This window comes from Somniosus microcephalus, chromosome 14 (genome assembly GCF_052327205.1).
Source record: "Somniosus microcephalus isolate GS21.2 chromosome 14, FLI_Smic_1.0, whole genome shotgun sequence".
NCBI classification, from domain to species: domain Eukaryota; kingdom Metazoa; phylum Chordata; class Chondrichthyes; order Squaliformes; family Somniosidae; genus Somniosus; species Somniosus microcephalus.
Genome location: NC_141000.1, coordinates 92,924,510 through 92,947,586, shown reverse-complemented (window position 1 = coordinate 92,947,586; position 23,077 = coordinate 92,924,510). Strand labels below are relative to the sequence as shown.

Here is a 23,077-nt window from a genome sequence, read left to right as displayed (position 1 = left end):
TAAGGAAGTGGGCCTTGAGAGTTGTGTAAAATAAACCTTCAAACCATTGTTAACAGAAACCTCTTCAGACAATGACGAAACTGGCCTTGAGGCCCACTGACTAACAGACAAGGAGAGGAGAATGAAACACAACTACTGGCCATTGTTAACGTGGTCTGGGACATGTACGTATTGGGCGGTCTGCGAGGTTTTGGGGAACAAAAAGTGCAGTCGAAAGACACTCGGGGCTGCTGCAGTGAGTCGGGCGATTTGATTGGTTGCACAAAGAGAACCTACTAGTCACCGCTGAACCGATCACCCTTTGGTTTTCGTACGTATGTATGCTTGTACTTGCTTGTAATCGCTGTTGATTTTACATAAAGAACAGTTACCCTGAAATCTTTGTCTCGAGTTGTCTGTTCCAATACGGGTCCAAATTCTAAGTACTGTTAGACGGGAGTAAAAATTTACACGTCTTACAGATGCTGTGGGCGATTGCCCAGCTTGTCCAATTGTCCTTCCATTAAAATGAATAGAGAGAACTTTGGGCAGGTTCACTTATTCCTCTGTCCACTGCCCATGGTATCAACAGCAACAAAATAAGGTTTACTGAACCCTTCATAATTGGGAAGTTTTCATAGTTATCCAATTGCCAAGTTAAATTACTGTTGAATTGGACGAACGAGTAGTTTTTTTTAAAGACTGAAATCAGTTCTCACATCGCAGAATCACTGAACGCAGGTTTCTTTCACTCTATAAGAGTAGTAAGCGTGTGTATGACACCACTGTCAAACTATTGAGAATTCCCAAAAGTTCAGACTTCGAGGCTCAGAAGCAGGGAGGAGTTCCTTTTCTTTTTCGGGCGTAACATGAGAAATACGAGCTCATGTTTGCTGGTTACCAGGGCAGGGAGGAGCTACAGATATCAGATCAAAGCTCCTGGTTAATTTCAGACATTTTTAGACTTAAACGGGTCGTGGACAATAACGAAAGAGAAATGATTGTAAATTACAGGTAACTCAACACTGCCGGGGACACGTTGTTCCGGTTTCTATGTTAAAAAGGTAAAGTTTTAATTACTTTTTAAGGTGTATATATAACATATCCGATGAAGGTTACTTAAAATAGGGTGTCTCCGAAAAATACCCACTTTTGACCTAAAATATCATTTTAAGCGCTCATGAGTCGACCGCCTGACGAAGAACCGCTTGATGTGAATATTATTTAATACATTTAAGACAATGTTTAAATTACTGGGCAGATTAAACATTGACTTCTGAGTGATTGAATCCAATCATTAATTATAAACGTTTTACGGCAAGGTCTGAACGTTTCATTTCTGATGTTTATAAAATTAAGCACAACTTCCTGGTAGGTGGTGTAGTTCAGTGATTAGAGTCCGGGAGGGAACAATTGTGTTCTAATAAAGCAGTGGCATTCAAAGGTTTCTGCGTGGGGCTCTCTTGCCAATATTAACACAGTTGCCGGGATCTCCTACAAGTATTGAAACAGCTCGTCCTAGCATCTGAGAGACAGGGTCAGCTACTCAAAGGAAAATACTGCAATCATTGTGAAAAACATGTTTTATTAGCGTACAGCTACATGAATAATTTGCGAGTAAGTCAACAAATCTGATGACAGGTGGAAATTTGAGGAGCTCGGGGATCCTCTGGGAATCTTTCACAGGCCTCCTAGGGTTCAGGGATTCCTGTTTGAAAATAAAGGAGAGGAACAAGAGGCCAGGCAGGTACAATGTAACATTGGGAAATGCTGGAAACACTCAGCAGGCCAGGCAGCATCCGTGGAGAGAGAAACAGAGTTAACGTTTCAGGTCTGTGAACCTTCATCAGAATGGGATAAGGTTAGAGATGTAACAGGTTTTAAGCAGGTGCAGAGGCAGGGAAAGGGGGAGAGGAGGGGAGGAACTGAAGGAACAGTCTGTGCTAAGGTAGGAGGCAGGAGTGATTAAGTGTTGCAAATGGGGATGGCAGAATCATCAACAGCTGTCTGAAAAATGGGGGCAGGTGTTATAGTCTGAAATTGTTGAACTCAATGTTGAGCCCTGAAGGCTGTAAAGTGCCTAATCGAAAGATGAGGTGCTGTTCCTCGAGCTTTAGTTGTAACAATGTAACATGATTGTTATTTGTGGTTTCAATAGATAACTGATTGAGGGACAAATGTCGGTCAGCCCACCAGTGCTACTTAAAGGGATACATCCAACTTGCAGGTTAATTGCTTATTGCTATGTACTGGCTCTTGCAGAGTTTGTAGGATCACTGTGTTGCTGGAAGAGATTTGAAAAGTTGTTAAAGTGTGCAGGGAGTGATGCTGGACATTGGCCAGGCGTTGGCTGCTACTGGAAGGCCTCTGACTACACCACTTGCTCCCAGTCCTGGGGGCTCTACTCGCAGTGCCCCTCGCGCCAAAGCATGACAGGGAGATGGAGCAGAGGCACCAAAGAAGACAAGCTGCTCACAAAGAGAGGAAGAGGGCTCTCCGAAGGAGGCCTTACCTATCTAGGGTCTTCAGGGAGCACTACTCCTACCTGCACCTAAGCCAGGAGCAGTGTGTTCAGTGGCTCTGCTTCACCAAGGAGGTGGTCACAGAACTGAGGGATAGAGTGGGTATATAATACCTGATATGTGGAATCGCTTGGATTGCCTCATCTTCCAATGGCAATTTCAGTTGGATGTGTGTTACATTATTGTGATAATCCGGTACCAGAGGTTTGCCTCCTATCTTTATACTTCCTCTCTCAGGTCATATGCAGAGCGATGTTTGTGTAACGGGGCATTCAGTTGTTCCTACCGTCGTGTTTGCCGTGGTTGTCACACATTTCTTTCCTTTGCCATTTATATTCCCAGTTTGTTCTTCCCTTCTCCCATATTTCCAAGCCCAGTTTGCATCTTGGGAAATCATCATCCAGCGTAAATCCACAAGCCAGAATGGTACGTTGTCTTACTACGTCACACATACAGGTCCATGTAGTTCCTTTCAAAGTGCAACACTCCATGTCTGATGCAATCCATGTTCCATCATTCTTAATCAGGTATTGCGGATATCCCTCATGTTGTTGTACATTGGGCCTTTGTTGGAGTCTTCATCACCCTTATTCATTCTATCTGGTACACCTTCCAAGGTTGACTCCCGTTCTTTGCTATCAGGGGTAGCACCAATACAACCAATATGATATCCTTGCCTCTGCCCTCATTTCAGTTGTCCTAAAATGCCATTCCCATCTGGCGCATCACATCATATTCTGTATCCGCAGTTCCTTCGAACCATTTTCTCAGTTGTTCTTGGATCTTCCCCAGCTCCCACACGAATTATTCCGTAGACAGTAATGCATTCTGATGCTCCCTCAGGTTGTCACCCTCTTGTTGCTTCATTGTTGCCAATAATCCTTCTAGTTGTCTCCTCATAACCTCATCATGTTCCCACATGCCCTCTATATCTATCCTGTTCATTCCTGCTAACTCTGCCTTGGCTCCTATTCCTATTCTTTCCTAACAATTCCTTTAATAATTCTCCTAGCATTTCATCTATAATCTGTGAATTCTACAAATACATTTCAACTGTACCCCAAATCCTTCTTCCACCTTTACCACATTGTTTTCCTCTTGCCCTTTATAAATGTGGCATTTGCCTTTTCTTTTACCCTCCAATCTTATTAATGCCGTTACACAGCATGGTGTATTCCCAGAGCCCCCAATTTTACACTGACACACGTTTGTCTCATTATGCGGCAGAAATTTAGACCAACGTAACTTAGTTCCGCTTTGATGTGACTCTTTGCCGATGTCTCCCTTCAGTCAGTTTCTTGTTTCCATTTCTGGTTTCTCCTTATGGAATGTGACACCCTTGGAGTCTGGACAGGTGCATTCAAGACACAACCCCTGGTCTTGTCCAACTAAGCGATCCTATCATGTATAATGACATGGTGAAGTTCTGAACCAACAGTGTCTGTAAAGTCTGTTTCCCCTCTATAGTAATAGTAAAATCATTTTGCGGCTTGCCTTTAGCATTCATTCCATATATACTCCCAGTCAGGAACAGTAGCAGGATGTACAACATCTTTGGCACTCCTTCACCTGCGCATACAAGACCATATGTAGCATTTATGCTTTATTCAACATCTGCGCCCTTTTTATAGGGTTTAAACTGATCCCCATGATACCACATATGCAAAACCTCTTCATGTAGGACAAGTGATTCCTTATTTGGTGCAAAGTGAGGTGGGGAGAAGGGACGATCCTTCCCGTGATGCATAGCCTCTTTGGCCATTACCACATCGGGGTCAGTATCCTGACAGGTTTTCATATCCAGTATGACTGAAGTCTGCCGCCCCGGTGCCAGTGGCCATAAGGTGTGTGGTTCTCATGGATCCCCGTTTATTGCCGTTTTTCTGGCCAAATCGTCAGCCACATTATTAGGGTTGCCTTCTTGGCTAGTACCCTCCCGCTGATGGGCTTTCACCTTTAAAAATGGCAATTTGCTCTGGTCGCTCGCTGGCGATATCCCAAATCATTTGAATCTCTGAATGATTGGCGAGTGGTTTCACTTCTGCAGTGCAGAAGCTATGCTTTTGCTAGATTGGCAGATATCCTGTGAGGGAATTGCACACAAATGAACTGTCGGAGTATATGCTGACATTCCCCATAATGATCTGGAGAACTTCCGCTTTTTGGGCAGAATGTTGAGGTGGATATTTATTGAGGACACGTCGATTGTACTGTCGAATCCAGCATGCAGCGCTGATATAGAACTGTACCTGTTCGTAGAACCTGGAACCATCCACATAGACACTAGTGGAGCCCAATAGTAGTGACGTAATAAAACTCACTATGCACTTGGTTCGAGTATAAAGCAAGGCTTTAATCAACTTGTTTCAAAACATGGAGGTCTAGTTGTACTTCACTAGTTCCTGTCTTACAAAATGTCCCTAGGCAAGCTGGGCCCACGCCCGAGTATTTAAACTCCTTGAACGGCACCACCAGCTGGCCGTCCAGTGTTATTTCATGAGTCGGTTCTTCATGATGATGAGATTTATAACAGCGCCTATATTTCCTAAGGAGGCTGAAGGGATGTAACTTGTCACCCCTGATCCTCTCTAACTTTTACCGCTGCACAATAGAGAGCATCCTGATGAACTGTATCACAGTATGGTATGGCAGCTGTAGCTACTATGACCGGAAAGCCCTGCAGCAGGTAGTCAAAACTGCCCAACGCATTACCGGCACCCGGCTACCGACCATAGAGCACATATACCAGAAACGCTGTTTACGGAGGTCACGGTCCATCATCAAAGACCCTACCCACCCCAGCCACAGTCTGTTCACCCTCCTGCCATCTGGGAGACACTACAGATGCATTCGCACCCGAACGACCAGATTTAGGAACAGCTTCTTTCCCAGGGCTGTCATCCTACTGAACTCCACAAATAAACTCTAAAGCCTGCACATCTACCAATGCATTTTATTATGTTTATGTTAATGCATTACAAGCCAAATGAATGTTGAATGTTTATATGTCTTAATCTAAATGTACACTCTCGGGAGCCGCAAGCCTACATTTCGTTGTACTGTACTTGTGCACCAACAATGACAATAAAGTTGATTATTATTATTATTATTATTATTATTATAAGTAGTATGGTTTTAATAGGTCCACTGGATACAGCCTCTTCCACTTTACAGGTATGGGATGCTCCCTTGTACAGTAACATATGGGCCAATTGTTAGGTGTGGGAGTGTCGGACCATAATATCTTTACTGCCCAGTTCCATTTTCCATCTTCCCCATCACGACAGGCACATTCCTTTCACTGGCCCTTCAATGATAACACCATTGGGGTGTGAGGGGTATGTTGGATCAATTGATTAAATCCTACCAAATATTTTGTGTGCTTGACTAACCAATGAACCCCCAAGACCTGCTTGGTACATTGTCTCGTACGATCTCTCCGCAGGGGTGAGTGTACACGAAAAGTATCCTACCAGGATGCACCTCTTACAATACTATGGCGGATAGGCAATGTTCCGATACTGCAAGCTCCATAAGGGCTTAGAGGATCGGGACTCCGCAAGGCTGGAGCTTGTGTGAGTGCTTTTTTAAGGTTTTCGAATGCCTGATGCGATCCCAAGCCCTTGCCTTCAAAGACTTCCTCTTTTCCTAGGTTCCTTGCAGATGGCGATACAAGGAGGCTGACACCTCACTGAACCCTTCAATAAATTCCCTACAAAATCCCATAATACCAAGGAACAACCGCAAAGCTGTAACTGTATGTGGTCTTGGTAGTTTTTTTTATTCGTTCACAGGATGTGGGTGTCGCTGGCAAGGCCAGGATTTATTGCCCATCCCTAATTGCCCTTGAGAAGGTGGCTTCTTGAACCACTGCAGTCCGTGTGGTGAAGGTAGTCCCACAGTGTTGTTAGTTCCGCCACCAATCATTCCTTGGCTGGATTGGGGTCTTTCCTCCCTCTTCAATTTTAACACCCAAAAAGGTTAAGTTTTTCTGCACAAGCGCAGCTTTTTTTGGATTGATCTTAAATTCAGCTTCTTCTAAGAGGCTCAAAACTTCCTCCAAGAGGAGGTAATGTTCCTCCATGGATTCCGACTGCAACAATAGATCATCGACATACTGACTCTCATTGTCAGGTCGTGAGCAGGATTGCAATATGCCCACCATACACTGATGAAATAAAGTGGGGCAGTTGTGAAATCCCTGGGGTAACCCTACCTAAGTGTATTGCTGTTCCTTGAAGGCGAATGCAAATTTATATTGACTGTATGGATGCACTGGAAGGCTCCAGAATCCATTTGAGATGTCCAAGGGTGAATATACAGTCGCTGTACCCCATAACTTGGATATCATGTCAGGATGGCTTACCACTGGAGGCGTGGTATGTTTATTTAACTGGCGATAATCGATAGTCAGTCGTCAAGAGTCATCAGGCTTCTTTACGGGCCATATGGGTGCATTATTCCGGGAGACACATTCCCATAGTGCCCTTGTCCTAATAGGGACCTTAAACTTCCCCAGTTGCATGTACCACAGCCTTCGGATTTACTGGGTGTCTCTGATCGAGTTGGGATTCGTACCAGGCTAGGAGGGCATTTTGGAGGCCCCTATTCCTACCCAGGGATTAGCTGCTGTTAATTCCATAGCGTACAGTTGGAGCATCTGCTCATAGGCAGGACTGGCAAGGGTTTTGTACCTGCTAATCACCAAGGTGCAAAACATGGGATAATTTCCGGTTAACGCCACTCGTTGAGAGCCCCATGGTTTTGACTATACACCTCCACAAAGGCTCTCAGATATTGAGTTGGGTGCTTGTCCTTGGGTTTATAGTCCACTATTTTTCCCATATCCGCCACTACCCTATATTCCACAGCCTCAACACCATTTCCTCGCACACATCATGTTTTGAGAATTCTGGTCCCTCTATAAATCGCTTAGGCAGTGTCAAGCCTGGAGGTAAGACAGCCTGTAGCAGTCCACCAGCATCCATGTTTGTCAAGGTGTTTGCCTGCTGTAGCTATTGTACTTTATTTAATAGCTGGTTGTGTTTCCTACCCCATCATATTTAGGCAGTTGGCCACTAAGTTGCATAATTCCGAGAGAGTTAGGTCCCTACTAACTTGTTGATATGTGTCTGTGTATATATATCTGTCTGTCTGTCTGTCTGGCCCTTCGTGCCATGTGTGCACAGGCGTTTGGTTACTATGGGGACCACTAAGTGCCTACCCATACTGTTACCTGCCGCATGGGACAGAGTGTGATTGGCTATACTATCTAAGCTGCTGCTAACTATGTACGATGGAGATTGACTTAAACTGTTGTCCTCCTCGCTGCCACATTTACCCTCCCGCGGTGGGGAACCAGGAATTGAGGGTGCCAACGTGAGGACTGGATTCTCCTCGTCATCGTCACTACTGGATTTCTCCGCGCAAGTGCCGAAGGACAAGCCTGCCACGCTAACCCTTAACTCATCCATTTTTTTCTTGTCCTCCTCTCTTCCACGTCTTTCTTTCCTAGATTTACTTATTATGCATAGTGCTATCACCAATGTTACTAACACTACTAGCCGAGCAACTACTATTCCCATCTCAAACACACCTTGTATGACAGTTTCTGGTTACAACACTTTTATTCTTGCTTCAGCACACACAGTAGTTATGCAGACAGGTTACAATTAGACATAGATATTGTTAGATCCGTGGTTCAGTGGATAAATAATTACACGGATGCTGTACATAAACAAATAACAGGTCTTTACCGGAGGAGGTAATCTCTAGACTGGGGTACAGAGGCATGCACTGCCGGTACTACAGTATACAGGAGCTGTAAAAAGTAGTTCAGACTTAAAGCACATACACTACAATTCCTCCCCTTTTTAGATTAATAATACCCCCTTAATATTCAAATAACCATTACATTTTTACATGTACATTCAATAACAAAAGTCCATTTATAGATTCAGTCTTTGGGGCGGCTTCCTGACCCTTTCGGGATAGCGCCTTTCCGAAGGTTCTTGTTCTTGGTGCAGAGGCGATTCTGACCCCCTTTCATCGGGTAATTCATCGGGTTCCACTGCTACTGGGTCTGAAGTAGATACTACCGGTATGTCGGGTTCATCCCCAGGTACTCGAGACATGGGGTTGACGCATTCCTGTGATGCTAAGATCTGATCGACGTGGCGTCTCACAATGTTCTCCCCGACATCCACTGTGTACATTAATGGCCCCTGCCTTGTACATATCGTTCCGGGTTGCCACTTCTCTGTTCGATAGTCCCGGGCCAAGACTGGTTGCCCTACATTGAAGCTCCTTGTTGGCTTCTCGTTGATGTGCTGGAATTGTTTGTCCTCAACATTTCTTCGCACATTTGGTCTGAGCAAGCCCAGACGAGATCTCAACCTTCGGTTAAAGAACATCATGGCCGGTGTCTGGTTGGTAACTGCATGTGTCACGTTTCGGTAGGCTAATAAGAAATTGTCCATCTTATGCTGTAGTGGAATTTCCTCGTTGCACATGGCCTTTATCGCCTTCTTAAAGGTTTGCACGAACCTCTCAGCCAATCCATTGGTGGCTGGATGATACGGGGTGGATGTGTAATGCATTACCCCATTCCTTTTCATGAATTTTTGGAACTCGTCGGACACAAACTGTGGTCCATTATCAGAGCAGATCTGCTCTGGCAACCCGTTTCTGGCAAATATGGTCCGTAGGACTGCAATCGTTTTCTCTGTAGTGGTTGAAGACATCTTTATCACCTCAGGCCACTTTGAATGAGCATCCACTGCTATTAAGAACATTGAGTCCATGAATGGACCAGCGAAATCAATGTGCACCCGTTGCCATGGAGAGGAGGGCCACTCCCATGGGTGTAGAGGGGCATGTGGTGGTGCATTTTGGACCTTCTGGCATTCTAAGCAGCTCTTAGTTAGGTCTTCGATTTGTTGATCGATTCCCGGCCACCACACATAAGCCCTAGCTAGGCTTTTCATTTTCACTCCCCCCAGATGACCTTCATGTAGCTCATTTAGCACTCTCTCCCTTAACTTGGGTGGAATCACCACTCTGGATCCACACATCACTGTCCCCTGGCATACTGACAGCTGTTCTCTTCTGGATGAGAATGCTGGCAACAGTGAGCCGCCATGTGTTGGCCATCCCCTCACCGTCAATTCATATACCCGTGACAGCGTCGGATCATTGCGGGTCTCCTTCTCTATATCCGCGTTTGTTACTGGCAATCGTTCAATTATCGACGAATAAAATATCTCGATAGGGTCCACTGCTGGTGCTTCCTCCACAGTAGGCAGTGGAAGGCGCGATAGCCCATCAGCATTCCCATGCTGTCTCGTGCCTTTATATTCTATTTCATATTGATTTGCCCCTAGAAACAGGGACCATCTTTGTAACTGCTGTGCAGTCATTACTGGCACGCCCTTCTTAGGATTAAAGATGGAGACAAGTGGTTGGTGGTCAGTCAGCAAGGTGAACTTCTGTCCATGCAGATAGTGGTTGAATTTTTTTACTTCCCATACTAGGCTGAGGGCCTCCCTGTCAATCTGGGTGTAGTTGCGCTCAGCTGAGGTTAGTGACCGAGACGCAAAGGCTACTGGCCTCTCCAGCCCATCTGGGAATTTGTGCGACAGCACCGCTCCAATGCCGTAGGGTGATGCATCACATGCCAAACGAATTGGTAGTGCTGGGTTGAAATGGGCCAACACCCCTTTTGATGTGATCAATTCTTTACACTTCTGGAAAGCTCGTCTACGTTCGTCATCCCACTTCCATGGTACCCCTGTTTGCAGTAGGGTGTTCAGCGGGTGTAATACCATAGACAAATTTGGTAAGAACTTGTGGTAATAGTTTACCAGCCCGAGGAACGACCTCAGTTGTGACACATTTTCCGGTGCTGGAGCCTTGACTACTGCCTCTATCTTGTCAGGGAACTTATGTAACCCCTCTTCATCGATGACGTGGCCGCAATACGAGATCTGTTTCTGGAAAAACTCGCACTTGTGGCGATTAGCTCGCAGCCCATATTCCTTTATTTTAATTGTTGCTTTCATTCCTTTTAGTGTTCCTAGTCCCTCCTGGAACACTTCTTTTGCATCAGTTAGCATTTTTGACAGTCGTCCAGGTGTGACGTTGTCATCCTTTTTGGCCTCCACCTTCAGTGCCTGTATGGAATGCCAATCTAAATGTATCTTCCGGATCCATTCACGTCCTAGCAGTGGTGGTCCTCCATTTGGCAATACATATATATCCATTTTAGGTATTTCCTGACCTTTATATGACACTTTCACCCTTATTTTTCCTTTGGGGTAGACTTTTTGCCCCGTACACGTCTTCAAGTCAAATCTCTGTAGCTTTCAAAGGTATGTGTGAAAATAGCCGCTTGTAGTCTCTTTGATTTATGACTGTTAGAGCTGACACTGTGTCCAATTCCATTTCCACTTGGACTCCGTCTATCTTGAGTGTAACCCAGATAGTCTGGTGATCCTCCATTTCGGTTACATTATGTAGTTTCAGACAACCCAGCTCCTTGCTTCCGGAGTCTGTGTCACTTTTCTGTTCGTCTGAACCACTGTCCATCACCTGGTGTACCTTTTTGTACTTCTCCTGTGGAGATTTCTTACTGTTGGTTTTCTTCCCAGACCTGCAGACTCTTGCTATGTGTCCTGCTTTCCCACACTGTCTGCACACTTGGTCCTTGAACCAACAATCTTTCTGGTCATGTGTTGTTCTGCCGCAGCGATAGCACTTCTCTGTTCCATAGGTCATTTCGTTGGTGCCATATTCTTGCGGTCTCCGTTGTATCTCTGCAGCGCCCCTTGCGGCTGCTTCGTGTGATACTACCATACTGAAAGCTTTGTCCAGCGTAAGGTCCTTTTCTGATAGAAGCCGTTTCTGGGTTCCTTCACTTTGTAGCCCACACACAAACTTGTTCCTTAACGTGTCTGCTAGTCCTGCTCCAAACTGGCAGTATTTCGATAGCTTGCGCAGTTCCGTTAGGTACTCAGCATTGTTTTCGTCTTTGTGTTGGTTCCTTTTATGGAACTTAAATCGTTCTGCTATCAGCAGCGGTGTGGGGTTTAAGTGGTCCTGTAGGATTTCTACTATGCTTTCAAAATTCTTGTTTACCCGCTTCTCTGGGGTTATTAAATTTCGCAGTAACCCATAAGTTTTTGCACCCATGGAATTTAACAGAACCAGTGCTTTATTAGCATCTGGCACTTCATTCGCCCTGCAGTACACCTCAATACGTTCCACATATGTCGCCCAATCTTCGACTTCATTGTCGAACGTAGAGATACTGCCACTCTTCGGCATCCTTGGTTGTACGTTAACTATAACCAATGGCGCCTCCCGCGCTTCCCCTTCTTCTCCGCTGGCACAAAATGGCATCTCCCGTGCTTTCCTTCCTTCCCGCGCTCGCCCGTCTTCTCCGCTGCGGCTTCGCAAAATGGCGTCTCCCGCGCTCTTCCTTCTTCTCCGCGGCTCAATGGCGCCTCCCGCGCTCTCCCTGCTTCTCCGCGGCTCAATGGCGTCTCCCGCGCTCTCCCTGCTTCTCCGCGGCTCAATGGCATCTCCCCTTGCTTCGCCCCGCAGACCCTGATCAGCACGTGACCCCTGGCTGTACTCTGCGTGTTCTTCTCTTGATATTTGTCGACGCCGCTCAGTCTAGAACCCGACTGTTTCTTACCCTCTATCTCTCCGGTTTGCAGTATTTTTCCTCGACGCCGCTCGGTGATCAACCCCCGGCTGCGCCCTGCTCTCTTCACCCTCTTTCTTACCCCGTCGACGCTGCCCGGCTCTCTCTCTCTGCTGTCGGTCGGCTCCAGCCGCCGCTGCTCGGGAAGGGTCTGCTCTGGACCTGTCGTCGGTCTCTTACTGCTCGTTCTGGCTGGGGAACCAAGCCCGGCTCTCCACAGCCTCCCCAGCGAAGTTGGATCTCTGCCTGACTGCTGGGCAGTTGCTCGCGGTCGACGCCCGTGTTCCTGGACTCGACTATTTTTTTTTATGTTGCAGGTAGATTCGCATCAACACTCGTCACCACTGTTAGATCCGTGGTTCAGTGGATAAATAATTACACGGATGCTGTACATAAACAAATAACAGGTCTTTACTGGAGGAGGGTAATCTCTAGACTGGGGCACAGAGGCATGCGCACAGCTTATATACCGGTGTGGTCACTGCCGGTACTACAGTATACAGGAGCTGTAAAAAGTAGTTCTGACTTAAAGCACATACACTACAGATATGCGCTCCTTACATTGTACCATCTATTGTTAGTAGCAGTAAGCTATTTATACATTTCCAATGTGAGTGCTGCGGAAAGTCCTTTCTGTCTCCTATTGGTCCTTTTTATTATTGCAGCACCTTATATGGTACTACTCTTCCTTCATGCCTAGTTCTCCTGGACTTTCCTTTTCCTTTCTGTCCATGTATCAACACATAATGAGAACTGTGCTACCATGAGGAATGTCATCGAGCAGATCATTGGGGTGCTCAAGCAACGGTTCTGCTGCCTTAACTGCTTGGGAGGAGCCCTCCCATACTCGCCGGAGCGGGTGTCCCAATTCGTGCTGCATCCTCCACAACTTGGCCATCATGAGGGTGCAGACTTTGCCACCATAGGTTCCACGACCAACTCAGGAGGAGGTGGAAGAGGAGGAGGAAGTGGGAGAGGAGGAAGAGGAAGGGAGGAAGCCTGCAAATCCACTTTCTGGATCCGCTGTCTGTGAGTGCATCATCAGACTCCGGTCCCCCTGACTGAAACCCCAGATCCCTGTTGCTCAACACTTCCCCACCTTACCAGCCCTCTGTCACGGAACATCACAGCGTCCAATTGGCCACAATGCTGAAATGAAAGCCACCACAAAACAAACATTCCAAATAATTTATAAATGATTCATTCCAATACTACATAAAAAGTCAACTAATCACCCTTGTGCATTTCCTTAGTGCCTGTCTTTCGTGTGCTTTGCCTATCCTAGTGCTCCTACGAAGTGCTACCCCAGTGGCTGCAGCATGGCTAGTGGAAGGCTGCTGACTTTCAGTGGGGGATGCTGCAGATGGCTTTGCAGGATGACCTCGAGCAGCTCTTGGCCTAGAAGGCCCGGCTGCAGACTGCACCACCTCGGCAATGGGGGACAGCAGTCTGGGTGGGCTGTCTGACAGGCAACAGTAAGGGAACTGGTGGAGTGGCAGGTGTGGGAGGAAGAATGCTGTCATCCTGAGAATGGACAGCAGGTTTGTGCTCCACAGGGCCACTGCCACTCCCCTGGGGTTGTACCTCAGCAATCCTAGTAATCTGTTCGAGGACAGATTGCTGGACTGCTGTGACACCCTGCAAGCCCCTTTGAACAGTGCCAGTTTCTTGGGTGCCTGCAAATGACAAATCGAGTGATGGTGTGTTTTTTTCTCCATCACTCTCCTCTTCTTTTTCCTGCAGTGGCTGGGCTGGTTGGAGTTCTTGGGGTATCTGAAAGGGAGACAGGCACAAGGGTAGGGTTGTGGTGAGAGTGGCGGGGAGGATGGGGGGGGGAAGCAAGATGTGAATGCTTATACCATCAGCAGCTTGTAAGTGAGAAGAGATTGTGGGATGAGGTGGGATGTGAGAAGGAGGATTAGGTATGAGCATACCATGATCGGCAATGGTTTCAGCCTTGCCGATCGCCATGGCCTCAGTGATGGCCCCTCCAATGATGTCTAGCACTGTCTCCTCCAGCGGGGTCAGGATATGCATTTGTGCCCATTCCCCACCTGTTACCTGCTGCTGGCACCGGTTATGAGCCACCTTAGCCTGAAAGAGAAAGGGAAGTGTGTCAGTGAGTGTGGTGCAATATGTTTGGGTGATGTGGCTGTCATGGTTAAATAGCTTACATTATGTGCAAGCTCTGAGATGTGGATGTGATGCTTGCAACAGTGGTACTTGTGTGAGGGTGAGGTGAAGCAATGATTGTGAGGTATGAGTCATGATTGATAGAGATTATTGGTTGGTGAGGGATGGGGGTGTGGTGCATTGAGCAGTGTGTGAGGCTAGTGGTGCAGTTGGTGGGATATGACATTTGAAGATGCATTCACTGACCTTGACCATTTGTGTGAGGTCATTAAACTTCTTGCAGAACTGGATCTATGTCCTGGGGGAAAGATTGGTGGCACTGACTGCTTCAGAATCTGCACCCACTGCCTTCTTATAGTTAGTCTGGAGGGCCTCCTGGCCCCCTGCGGGTAGAGGACCTGTGTCCTCCTTTTTGACCCCCTGCACTAAAGCCTTCAGTGCTTCTTCTGAGAACCTAGGTGTCCTTTCTTTGCCCTGTTGAGCCATAGCTACCTTACAGTTTCCTTTACAATAATAACAATGAGGTGCTTATTTCAGAAAGCACCTCCCCTTTACGAAGTGCAGACTGTATTTCAAAATGCAGGCTAGCTTTAAATAGAGATCACTTCCCACGAAATTGGCCCTCCCCTGCTGAGCATTCAGCCAACCAGCAGCACTCTCAGCACTGGGCTCAATGCTACAATCATGTTAATTAGCAGGCGGCACGAATGTCGCGTGCTGCCTGCATTACTTTCAACGGGTATGGGCAGATCCCGCATCGCGATCCCTGCGCCCGTTTTCGGGCCTTATCGAATCGCTTCCTTTGTTCTTTAGTTGATAATTTTAAATTTAGTTACTGAATCACTCGCTGGTGGAAATAGAGATTCCTGATTTATCTTATCACTGGGGAATGTGCAGTGTGGCGGTTTGTTTGGTTCCCTGGAGAGGGAAGGAAAAAGAAAAAGATAAGTTAATGTATGCTGCTCTTCTGCATCTGGTTTCAAGGTGAGAGGCCTTGGAGAAAATTGCCTCCTGGCTTGAACATGGGATGGAGGATGGATATTTTTTTATTTTTAAGCGACTGGGTAACAAAATATTTAAGCTGCAAAATTCCCCCCTTTTGCCCCGGCATTTAAGGTTGGTTTCAGCCAAAAAATGGCAGCCACCTCGCTTCCAGCCACTTCCGGTGCGGGCCGTGGCAGTCACCATTTAGGGCAGTCGGTAGCGCGGCTGTTGCCTGCGTTCGGCAGAAGAATGCAAATGAGGCAGATCGTGATACGACCTGTTATTTTGGACATCGCCGCTCGACTGTACGTCCTCTCCAAAGCACACACAGCTGAATGTGCGTTGAGCTGCACGAGAAACCCCCACCAGTGATATTTAAAGGGACCATCAACAACTTTCATGTAACTTGCTTTTTGATTTCTGCTGGCGCTGTGTAAGTTTGTTGAACTGTTTGGAGCTTTCTAGAGTTATTTAAAGTTGCTGGACACCATCGACTGCGCACAGGTGGCTATGCAGGCGCCTTATGTCAATCCTGAGATGTACCGCAACCGCAAAGGCTACCATTCACTTAATGTGCATTTGGTGTGCGACCACGCCCAGCACATCATGATGGTGAGTGCCCGTTATCCTGGCAGCAGTCATGATGCCTTCATCCTGTGTCAGTATGCTGTGCCAGCAATCTTCCAGCCACCACAAGGAACCCAAGGGTGGCTGCTCGGAGACAAAGGCAATCCACTTTACAACAATACAAAAGGAAAATACTGCAGTTGCTGGAAACCTGAAATAAAAACAGAAATAAAAACAGAAATAAAAACAGAAAATGCTGGAAATACTCAGCAGGTCAGGCAGCATCTGTGAAGAGAGAAACAGCGTTAACGTTTCAGATCGATGACCTTTCGTCAGAACTGGAAAAAAGCAGGAAATGGAACAGATTTTTAAGCAAGTGTAGTGGCTGAGAAATGGGGGAGGGGATGAAAGAACAAAAGGGAAGGCCTGTGATAGGCTGGAAGGCAGGAGAGATTAAGTGACATTGAGAGACATTAAGAGAGATTCAAGGCAAAAGGAGATGGTAATGGGACAGGTTAAGAAACAAAGGATGGCTCTAGATGAAGTGTAAATTGCGCTGGCAGAATGGAAGACAGATGCCCTGTGGGAGAGAAGAACAGAACAAAAGTGTGGGTAAAAAATATATATATATGTTATGATCTGAAATTGTTGAATTCTATTTTGAGTCCAGAAGGCTGTAAAGTGCCTAATCGGAAGGTGAGGTGCTGTTCCTCGAGCTTACGCTGAGCTTCTGTGGAACAATGCAAGAGGCCGAGGACGGTGAGGTCTGAGTGGGAGTGGAGCGGTGAATTAAAGTGACAGGCGACCGGAAGCTCCAGGTCCCTCTTACGGTGCATTAGTAATAATTTTCCAAAACTCCCTGGACTCAGCAAAGGTCCCGGCAGAATGGAAAACTGCTAATGTAACGCCCTTATTTAAAAAAGGCAGCAGACAGAAGGCTGGAAACTATAGACCGGTTAGCCTAACATCTGTGGTAGGTAAAATTTTGGAGTCCATTATTAAGGAGACAGTAACAGGACATTTGGATAATCATAATTTAATAGGACAAAGTCAGCATGGTTTTATGAAGGGGAAGTCATGTTTGACAAATTTGCTGGAGTTCTTTGAGGAAGTAACATTTAGGGTGGATAAAGGGGAACCAGTGGACGTAGTGTATTTAGACTTCCAAAAGGCATCTGACAAGGTGCCACACAAAAGATTATTGCTTAAGATAAAAAATCACAGGATTGGGGGTAATATTCTGGCATGGATAGAGGATTGGCTATCTAACAGAAGGCAGAGAGTTGGGATAAATGGTTCATTCTCAGACTGGCAATCAGTAACTAGTGGTGTTCCGCAGGGGTCAGTGCTGGGTCCCCAACTCTTTACAATCTATATTAACGATTTGGAGGAGGGGACCGAGTGTAACATATCAAAGTTTGCAGATGATACTAAGATGGGAGGGAAAGTAGTGAGTGAGGAGGACATAAAAAGCCTGCAAGGGGACATAGACAGGCTAAGTAAGTGGGCAGAGATTTGGCAGATGGAATACAATACTGGAAAGTGTGTGGTTATGCACTTTGGCAGGAAAAATCGTAGAGCAAGTTATTATCTTAATGGCAAGAAACTGGAAAGCACTGAAGTACAAAGGGATCTGGGGGTCCTGGTGCACGAAACTCAAAAGGTTAGTATGCAGGTGCAGCAAGTGATTAAGAAGTCCAATGGAATGTTGGCTTTCATTGCTAGGGGGATAGAATATATAAATAGGGAGGTATTGCTTCAGTTGTACAAGGTATTGGTGAGACCGCACCTGGAATACTGCATACAGTTTTGGTGTCCATACTTAAGAAAAGACATACTTGCTCTCGAGTCAGTACAAAGAAGGTTCACTCGGTTAATCCCGGGGATGAGGGGATGGACATATGAGGAGAGGTTGAGTAGATTGGGACTCTACTCATTGGAGTTCAGAAGAATGAGAGGTGATCTTATTGAAACATATAAGATTGTGAAGGGTTTGGATCGGGTGGATGTGGGGAGGATGTTCCCGATGATGGGTGAAACTAGAACCAGGGGGCATAGTCTTAGAATAAGGGGCTGCTCTTTCAAAACTGAGATGAGGAGGAACTACTTCACTCAGAGGGTGGTAGGTCCATGGAATATGCTGCCCCAAAAAACTGTAGAAGCTACATCATTACATAAATTTAAAACAGAAATAGTTTCCTAGAAGTAAAGGGAATTAAGGGTTACGGGGAGCGGGCAGGAATCTGGACATGAGTCCAGGTTTGGATCGGACATGGCCCTGTGGGTAGCGGGGCGGGCCCAGGGGCCGTGTAGCCCGATCCTGCTGCTATTTCGTGTGTCTAATTCTGTTAGATTTGGGAGATGCTTCTGTGATAGTAGATTGGCGGTTAGGATCAGATCAGCCATGATCTTATTGAATGGCGGAGCAGGCTCGAGGGGCCGATTGGCCTACTCCTGCTCCTATTTCTTATGTTCTTATGTTAGTACAGGCCCAATCTACAAAATCCTCCTCATAGGACAATCCTCGCATCCCAGGAATCAATCTAGTGAACCTTTATTGCACCGCCTCTAAGGCAAGTAAATCGGGTTAAAAATTTGGGGGCTTTACGCCACCCATTACCGTCAAAAAATCGCGAAAAGAGGGCGGCTGCCGCACTTCCACCCACTGGTGGCGGGTCCTGCGACGCCTTCCATTTTCCTAGGCCCAACAGCGCTGCCGGTAAGATGCACTGCCCTGCAAAGTAAAATGAAGGAGCGGTGACATTAGTCGGCGTTGTCACCATGGCGAACTTGGACATTTGCACTGAGTCCTGAGCTTGCCAATTAGACCCAGTGTGCAAGCAGACTCTCAGAGGCCCTGTCAGCATCCTCTTAAAGGGACACACACATCTTTCAGGTAAGTTTGCATTTAAGCTTTTGGACTTTTTAAAAAATTCTTATTGAAGTAGTGGCTTGCTACAATAGATGTTAATTTTTTTTAAGTGTATAGGGGATGCTGCTGGACGCTTGCAAGGCCTCGGATAGTAAAGAACATAAAAAATAGGAGCAGGAGTAGGCCATTCAGCTCTTCGAGCCTGCTCCGCCATTCAATGAGATCATGGCTAATCTTCTGCCTCAACTCCATTCACCGGCCATATCGCCATATCCCTTTATGCCCTTACTAGTCAGAAATCTATTGACTTCTGTTTTGAACATACCCAATGACTGAGCTGCCACAGCTCTCTGAGGTAAAGAATTCCAAAGATTCACCACCCTCTGTGTGAAGAAACTCCCACAGACTAGTCAAGCAACAGCCTGACATAGTCATACTCACATAATCATATCTTTGAGCCAATGTCCCAAACTCCTCCATCATCATCCCTGGGTATGTCCTGTCCCACCGGCAGGACAGACCCACCAGGGGTGGTGGCACAGTGGTAGACAATCAGGAAGGAGTGGCCCTGGGAGTCCTCAACATTGACTCCGGACCCCATGGTGGTTGGAGGTCAATCATCACAACCCTAGGACATCGCTGCAGGAGTTCCGCAGCGCAGTGCCCTAGGCCCAACCATCTTCAGCTGCTTCATCAATAACCTTCCCTCCCACATAAGGTCAGAAATGGGGATGTTCGCTGATGACTGCACAGTGTTCAGTTCCATTCACAACTCCTCAGATAATGAAACAGTCCATGCCCGCATGCAACAAGACCTGGATGACGTTCAGGCTTGGGCTGATAAGTGGCAGGTAACATTCTCACCACACAAGTGCCAGGCAATGACTATTTCCAACAAGCGAGAGTCTAACCACTACCCCTTTGGCACCATTTTACTTTCCAGTGCATTTTTTGAAATTATAGTCAGAGGCTTCCCTCAGGATGCTCGAATGGAAACCCAGGTCCCAGTGATTTCTTGATATTACATTTATTTAGTGCTTTTTTGTTGCAGATTTACAAAGCAGAAGTGCTAAACAGACTGATTATGCACTGGTGCACAGTGACCTTCCAGCATGGATGAACAAGCCACGAAAAAACTTGTTCTTCCGTTCTACATACCCCGGTCACTTTTCATATTGCTGGTTCTGATGACACTGCTGCTGCTGATTCTAAACTTGCGTAATATAAAGGTGTGTAGAGTGGTATAACCAGTATGTTTAGAGTAAACCATCAAGGTTCAAAGTAGGAGTGTTTAAAAATGTGATGGTTTGTCTCTCATGTTCCAAATGAAAAGTATCAATATGGTCCTACTTCTCTTTTTGTCTCTTTAACCAGGTTTGGGTTTTCTCCAAGCTCGGGTTGTGCTGGGTTATGTATTCCCACTGTATGGTGGGCATTGTGTTCCAGACCTCTGTCCATGCTCTCTTTGGCCACATGCTAGGAGGTGCACAACAGTAGTCTGGCGAGGACGCCTTGTCCTTTTTCTCTCCTCCCCTTCCCCATCAACCCTCTGCAAGTAGACATTGTAGCTTCTGCCGCACCCACTGCAGAGTCACATTGGGATCTGAGCAGAGTATTGAATTTGTGTCTTCCTACTGAGTGCTGAAGCATCAATAAGAAGTGCCAGTTTCAATTCATTGCCCCTGGTGTTCTTTAGTGCTGAACTTAAATAGAAAGTGACCTAATTTTAATGAGGAACATTATCCAATTTTAAACGTTTTGAATTGTAAATTTTGTTTCTGACTTTCTCTTTTTAACATGTAAACAGCAAGGAAGATGAGTGTTAGCAGGCTGCCTGACCTGTAGCAGGGCATCATAGTGAAGCCCAACCCTGTTCTCACCCTTTGCCACACAAGTTCTTCCAACAGGAGTCATTGGATAGCAATCAGGAGGGGGAGTACTGACTGATTATATATTCTTCCCCTCGGTAACTCAGGAGTACTGAGGCTAACTCTGCACACACTGGGGATTAATTCTGGAACTTTCCTGGTCTGGTATGCTTCAGGCATTGATTGGATAAGCTCACTGAGATGTTTGGGTGTCCATGGACAGAATTTCACCAAGCTTGTTTTCTCTCCTGGTCTGAGATGCAGTCTGAAAATATAAAATATCAAATGTAGACTCGTTCATTGAAGTACACAACCCTTTAATCAAAAAGTAGCAATCCTGAAAAAGAATCTGAACGACCCTTCCTAACTTCTTTTTTGACTGGAGGAGGATGTGTGTTGGGAAACAACATGTATGCGATGGCAATAGAAAATATATTCATTAAAAATGTTGTTCCTTTTCATAGTATGATAAATATTCAATTTCTGGATCAGAGTCCAAATGGAGGAGATATCCAACTCCAAAGTTTTATCACGCAATGAGGCAGCAAGAGGAAACAAGGAAGACCCCTTGGACACACAAATTGGTGCAGTGTGGTTACCAGAATCACAGCTTCACCCCTGAAGAAAGGTCAGAGGGGACAATCCTTATGAAAATGATTGAATGGCCAAAACCACCCAAGCCTGTTGTGCCCTTTGTGAAAAGCAGCGACCCATCACATACTCGCTTTGTTATTTTAAATTCTGGAAAGACTTTCTATGTTGGAGATCAGTTACAAGTGATGCTGCGTATGAATGATTTTGAAGGAAACCCAAAGCAATATGGGGGTGACTATCTCCAAGGCCGGATCCACACCCCAGCTTTAAAAGCCGGTTCAGCAGGAACAGTTATAGATAACCAAAATGGATTTTACTATCTAAATTTTAATTTATCTTGGCCAGGGAAAGTTGAAGTGTCTGTTTCCTTGGTTCATCCCAGTGAAGGGATCCAAGCACTTGAAAGGCTACGTGAGGAACGGCCAGATAGACTGTATTATAAAAGTACCTTCAAATATGGGGGCACTTCACAGACCACTGTATGTGCCCTTTGTTTGCCTCAAACTAAACCGCTCTGTAACTTTACCGATCTCAGGACTGGGGAGCCCTGGTTCTGTTACAAACCAGAGAAGCTCCCCTGCACTGCTCGTATCAACCATGCGATGGGAGAATATAAGAGGGACCTCTTAATTGGAGAAGAGAGTCGTTATTTCCAAAGGTACGTCTTTTATTTCTATTTTGATTTTCCATCTCTCGGTCTGATGCAGATTGTTATATATGTATAAGGTGTAGAACCAGACTTCCCAACATTTGAATGTCAATATAAACTTGAACATGAAATACCTCCTCGAGCACGACAGTATTTAAACCTTTTTGGTTCATTGATTTGGAGCCCTCAATAAATTAAGACATTTCAGGTGCTCCTTCACACATGTCATGTTATTGTAGACCACTCTCATACACCTCTCAGGGTTGTCTCACGAGCAGTATTGGCAGAGGCCATAGAAATGATCCAGTTCTCAGGTTGGGAGTGGTACAATGGAAGGAGTTAAAAGTCAAGAAAATAATAAATGCAATATATAATAATATTTCTTTTGGGGATAATATTCCAAGACAAGAAACCGAATTCTGCATATTAATAGAAGATATATAATTGGTAATTTTGAAGTGCTTTTGTTTCCTGGTGATGGTAAATTTATAACACATGAGTGATAACATTTTACTTGTCTTCAATTAGGTATTTTTTTCTAAGTTAAATACTGAAGACAATTAAACATGTGTGATATGAATATGGGATGTATTAGGACCTTAGGGCCTAGAAATTGGGTTCTGGTCTTGCCAGGGCTGTAGCGCCAGAAAGTTTGCGCCAGCGGTAATGCGGCAGCGCGCGACAAAAATTCGGGTGCGCCGGGCCCAGACGGCGGCGGGCGCTAAAACCCTCCTTTAGCGCCTCAAAACGGGCGTGAACTTGGGTTTCCCGGCGCTAATCCCCCGCTGCGGCACCCGATGCGGTGCGGCAGGCGGGGGAACTGCAGGCCTCCTCCTCCTGTTAAGGAGGAGCTGCCTGCAGCCGACAACTGTCCGGCGGATTGACCCGACATCTGAGCCCGGCACCTCGGGGAAGTGCCGGGCTCGCATGAGACACTGATCAGGGCCGCGGGGGGGGGAATGCAGGAGTCCGGGAAGGGAGGTGCGGGCAGGCGGCCGCCGGGAACGCGGCCGGCCGCCGCTCCACCTTTATGCGCCGGCGCACACTGGGGGAAGACTCTGTTGCCAGAGTCTTAGTTGCGCCTGCCACGGGCGAGGCGGGCGCAACTGAATTTCGGCTTGGGGCCGGGTTACCACGGCAACCGGGACGCTGCGCACACCGATGACGTCATTGGTGCCGGCGCAGCGCTACCGGTGCAACGCC

At 46.3% G+C, this 23,077-nt stretch overlaps 1 protein-coding gene across 1 annotated transcript in view; it reads left to right on the top strand.

The window, feature by feature from the left end:
• Positions 1-758: 758 nt before the first annotated feature.
• Positions 759-23,077, top strand: part of LOC147107703 (NXPE family member 3-like) — a 53,204-nt gene continuing 30,885 nt past the window's right edge. The window contains exons 1-3 of the mRNA XM_086006928.1: positions 759-1,043; positions 19,815-19,992; positions 21,096-21,883. Of these exons, the coding sequence (XP_085863054.1) occupies positions 19,876-19,992; positions 21,096-21,883 (905 nt within the window). The 5' untranslated portion in view covers positions 759-1,043; positions 19,815-19,875. The remainder of the gene's footprint in view (positions 1,044-19,814; positions 19,993-21,095; positions 21,884-23,077) is intronic.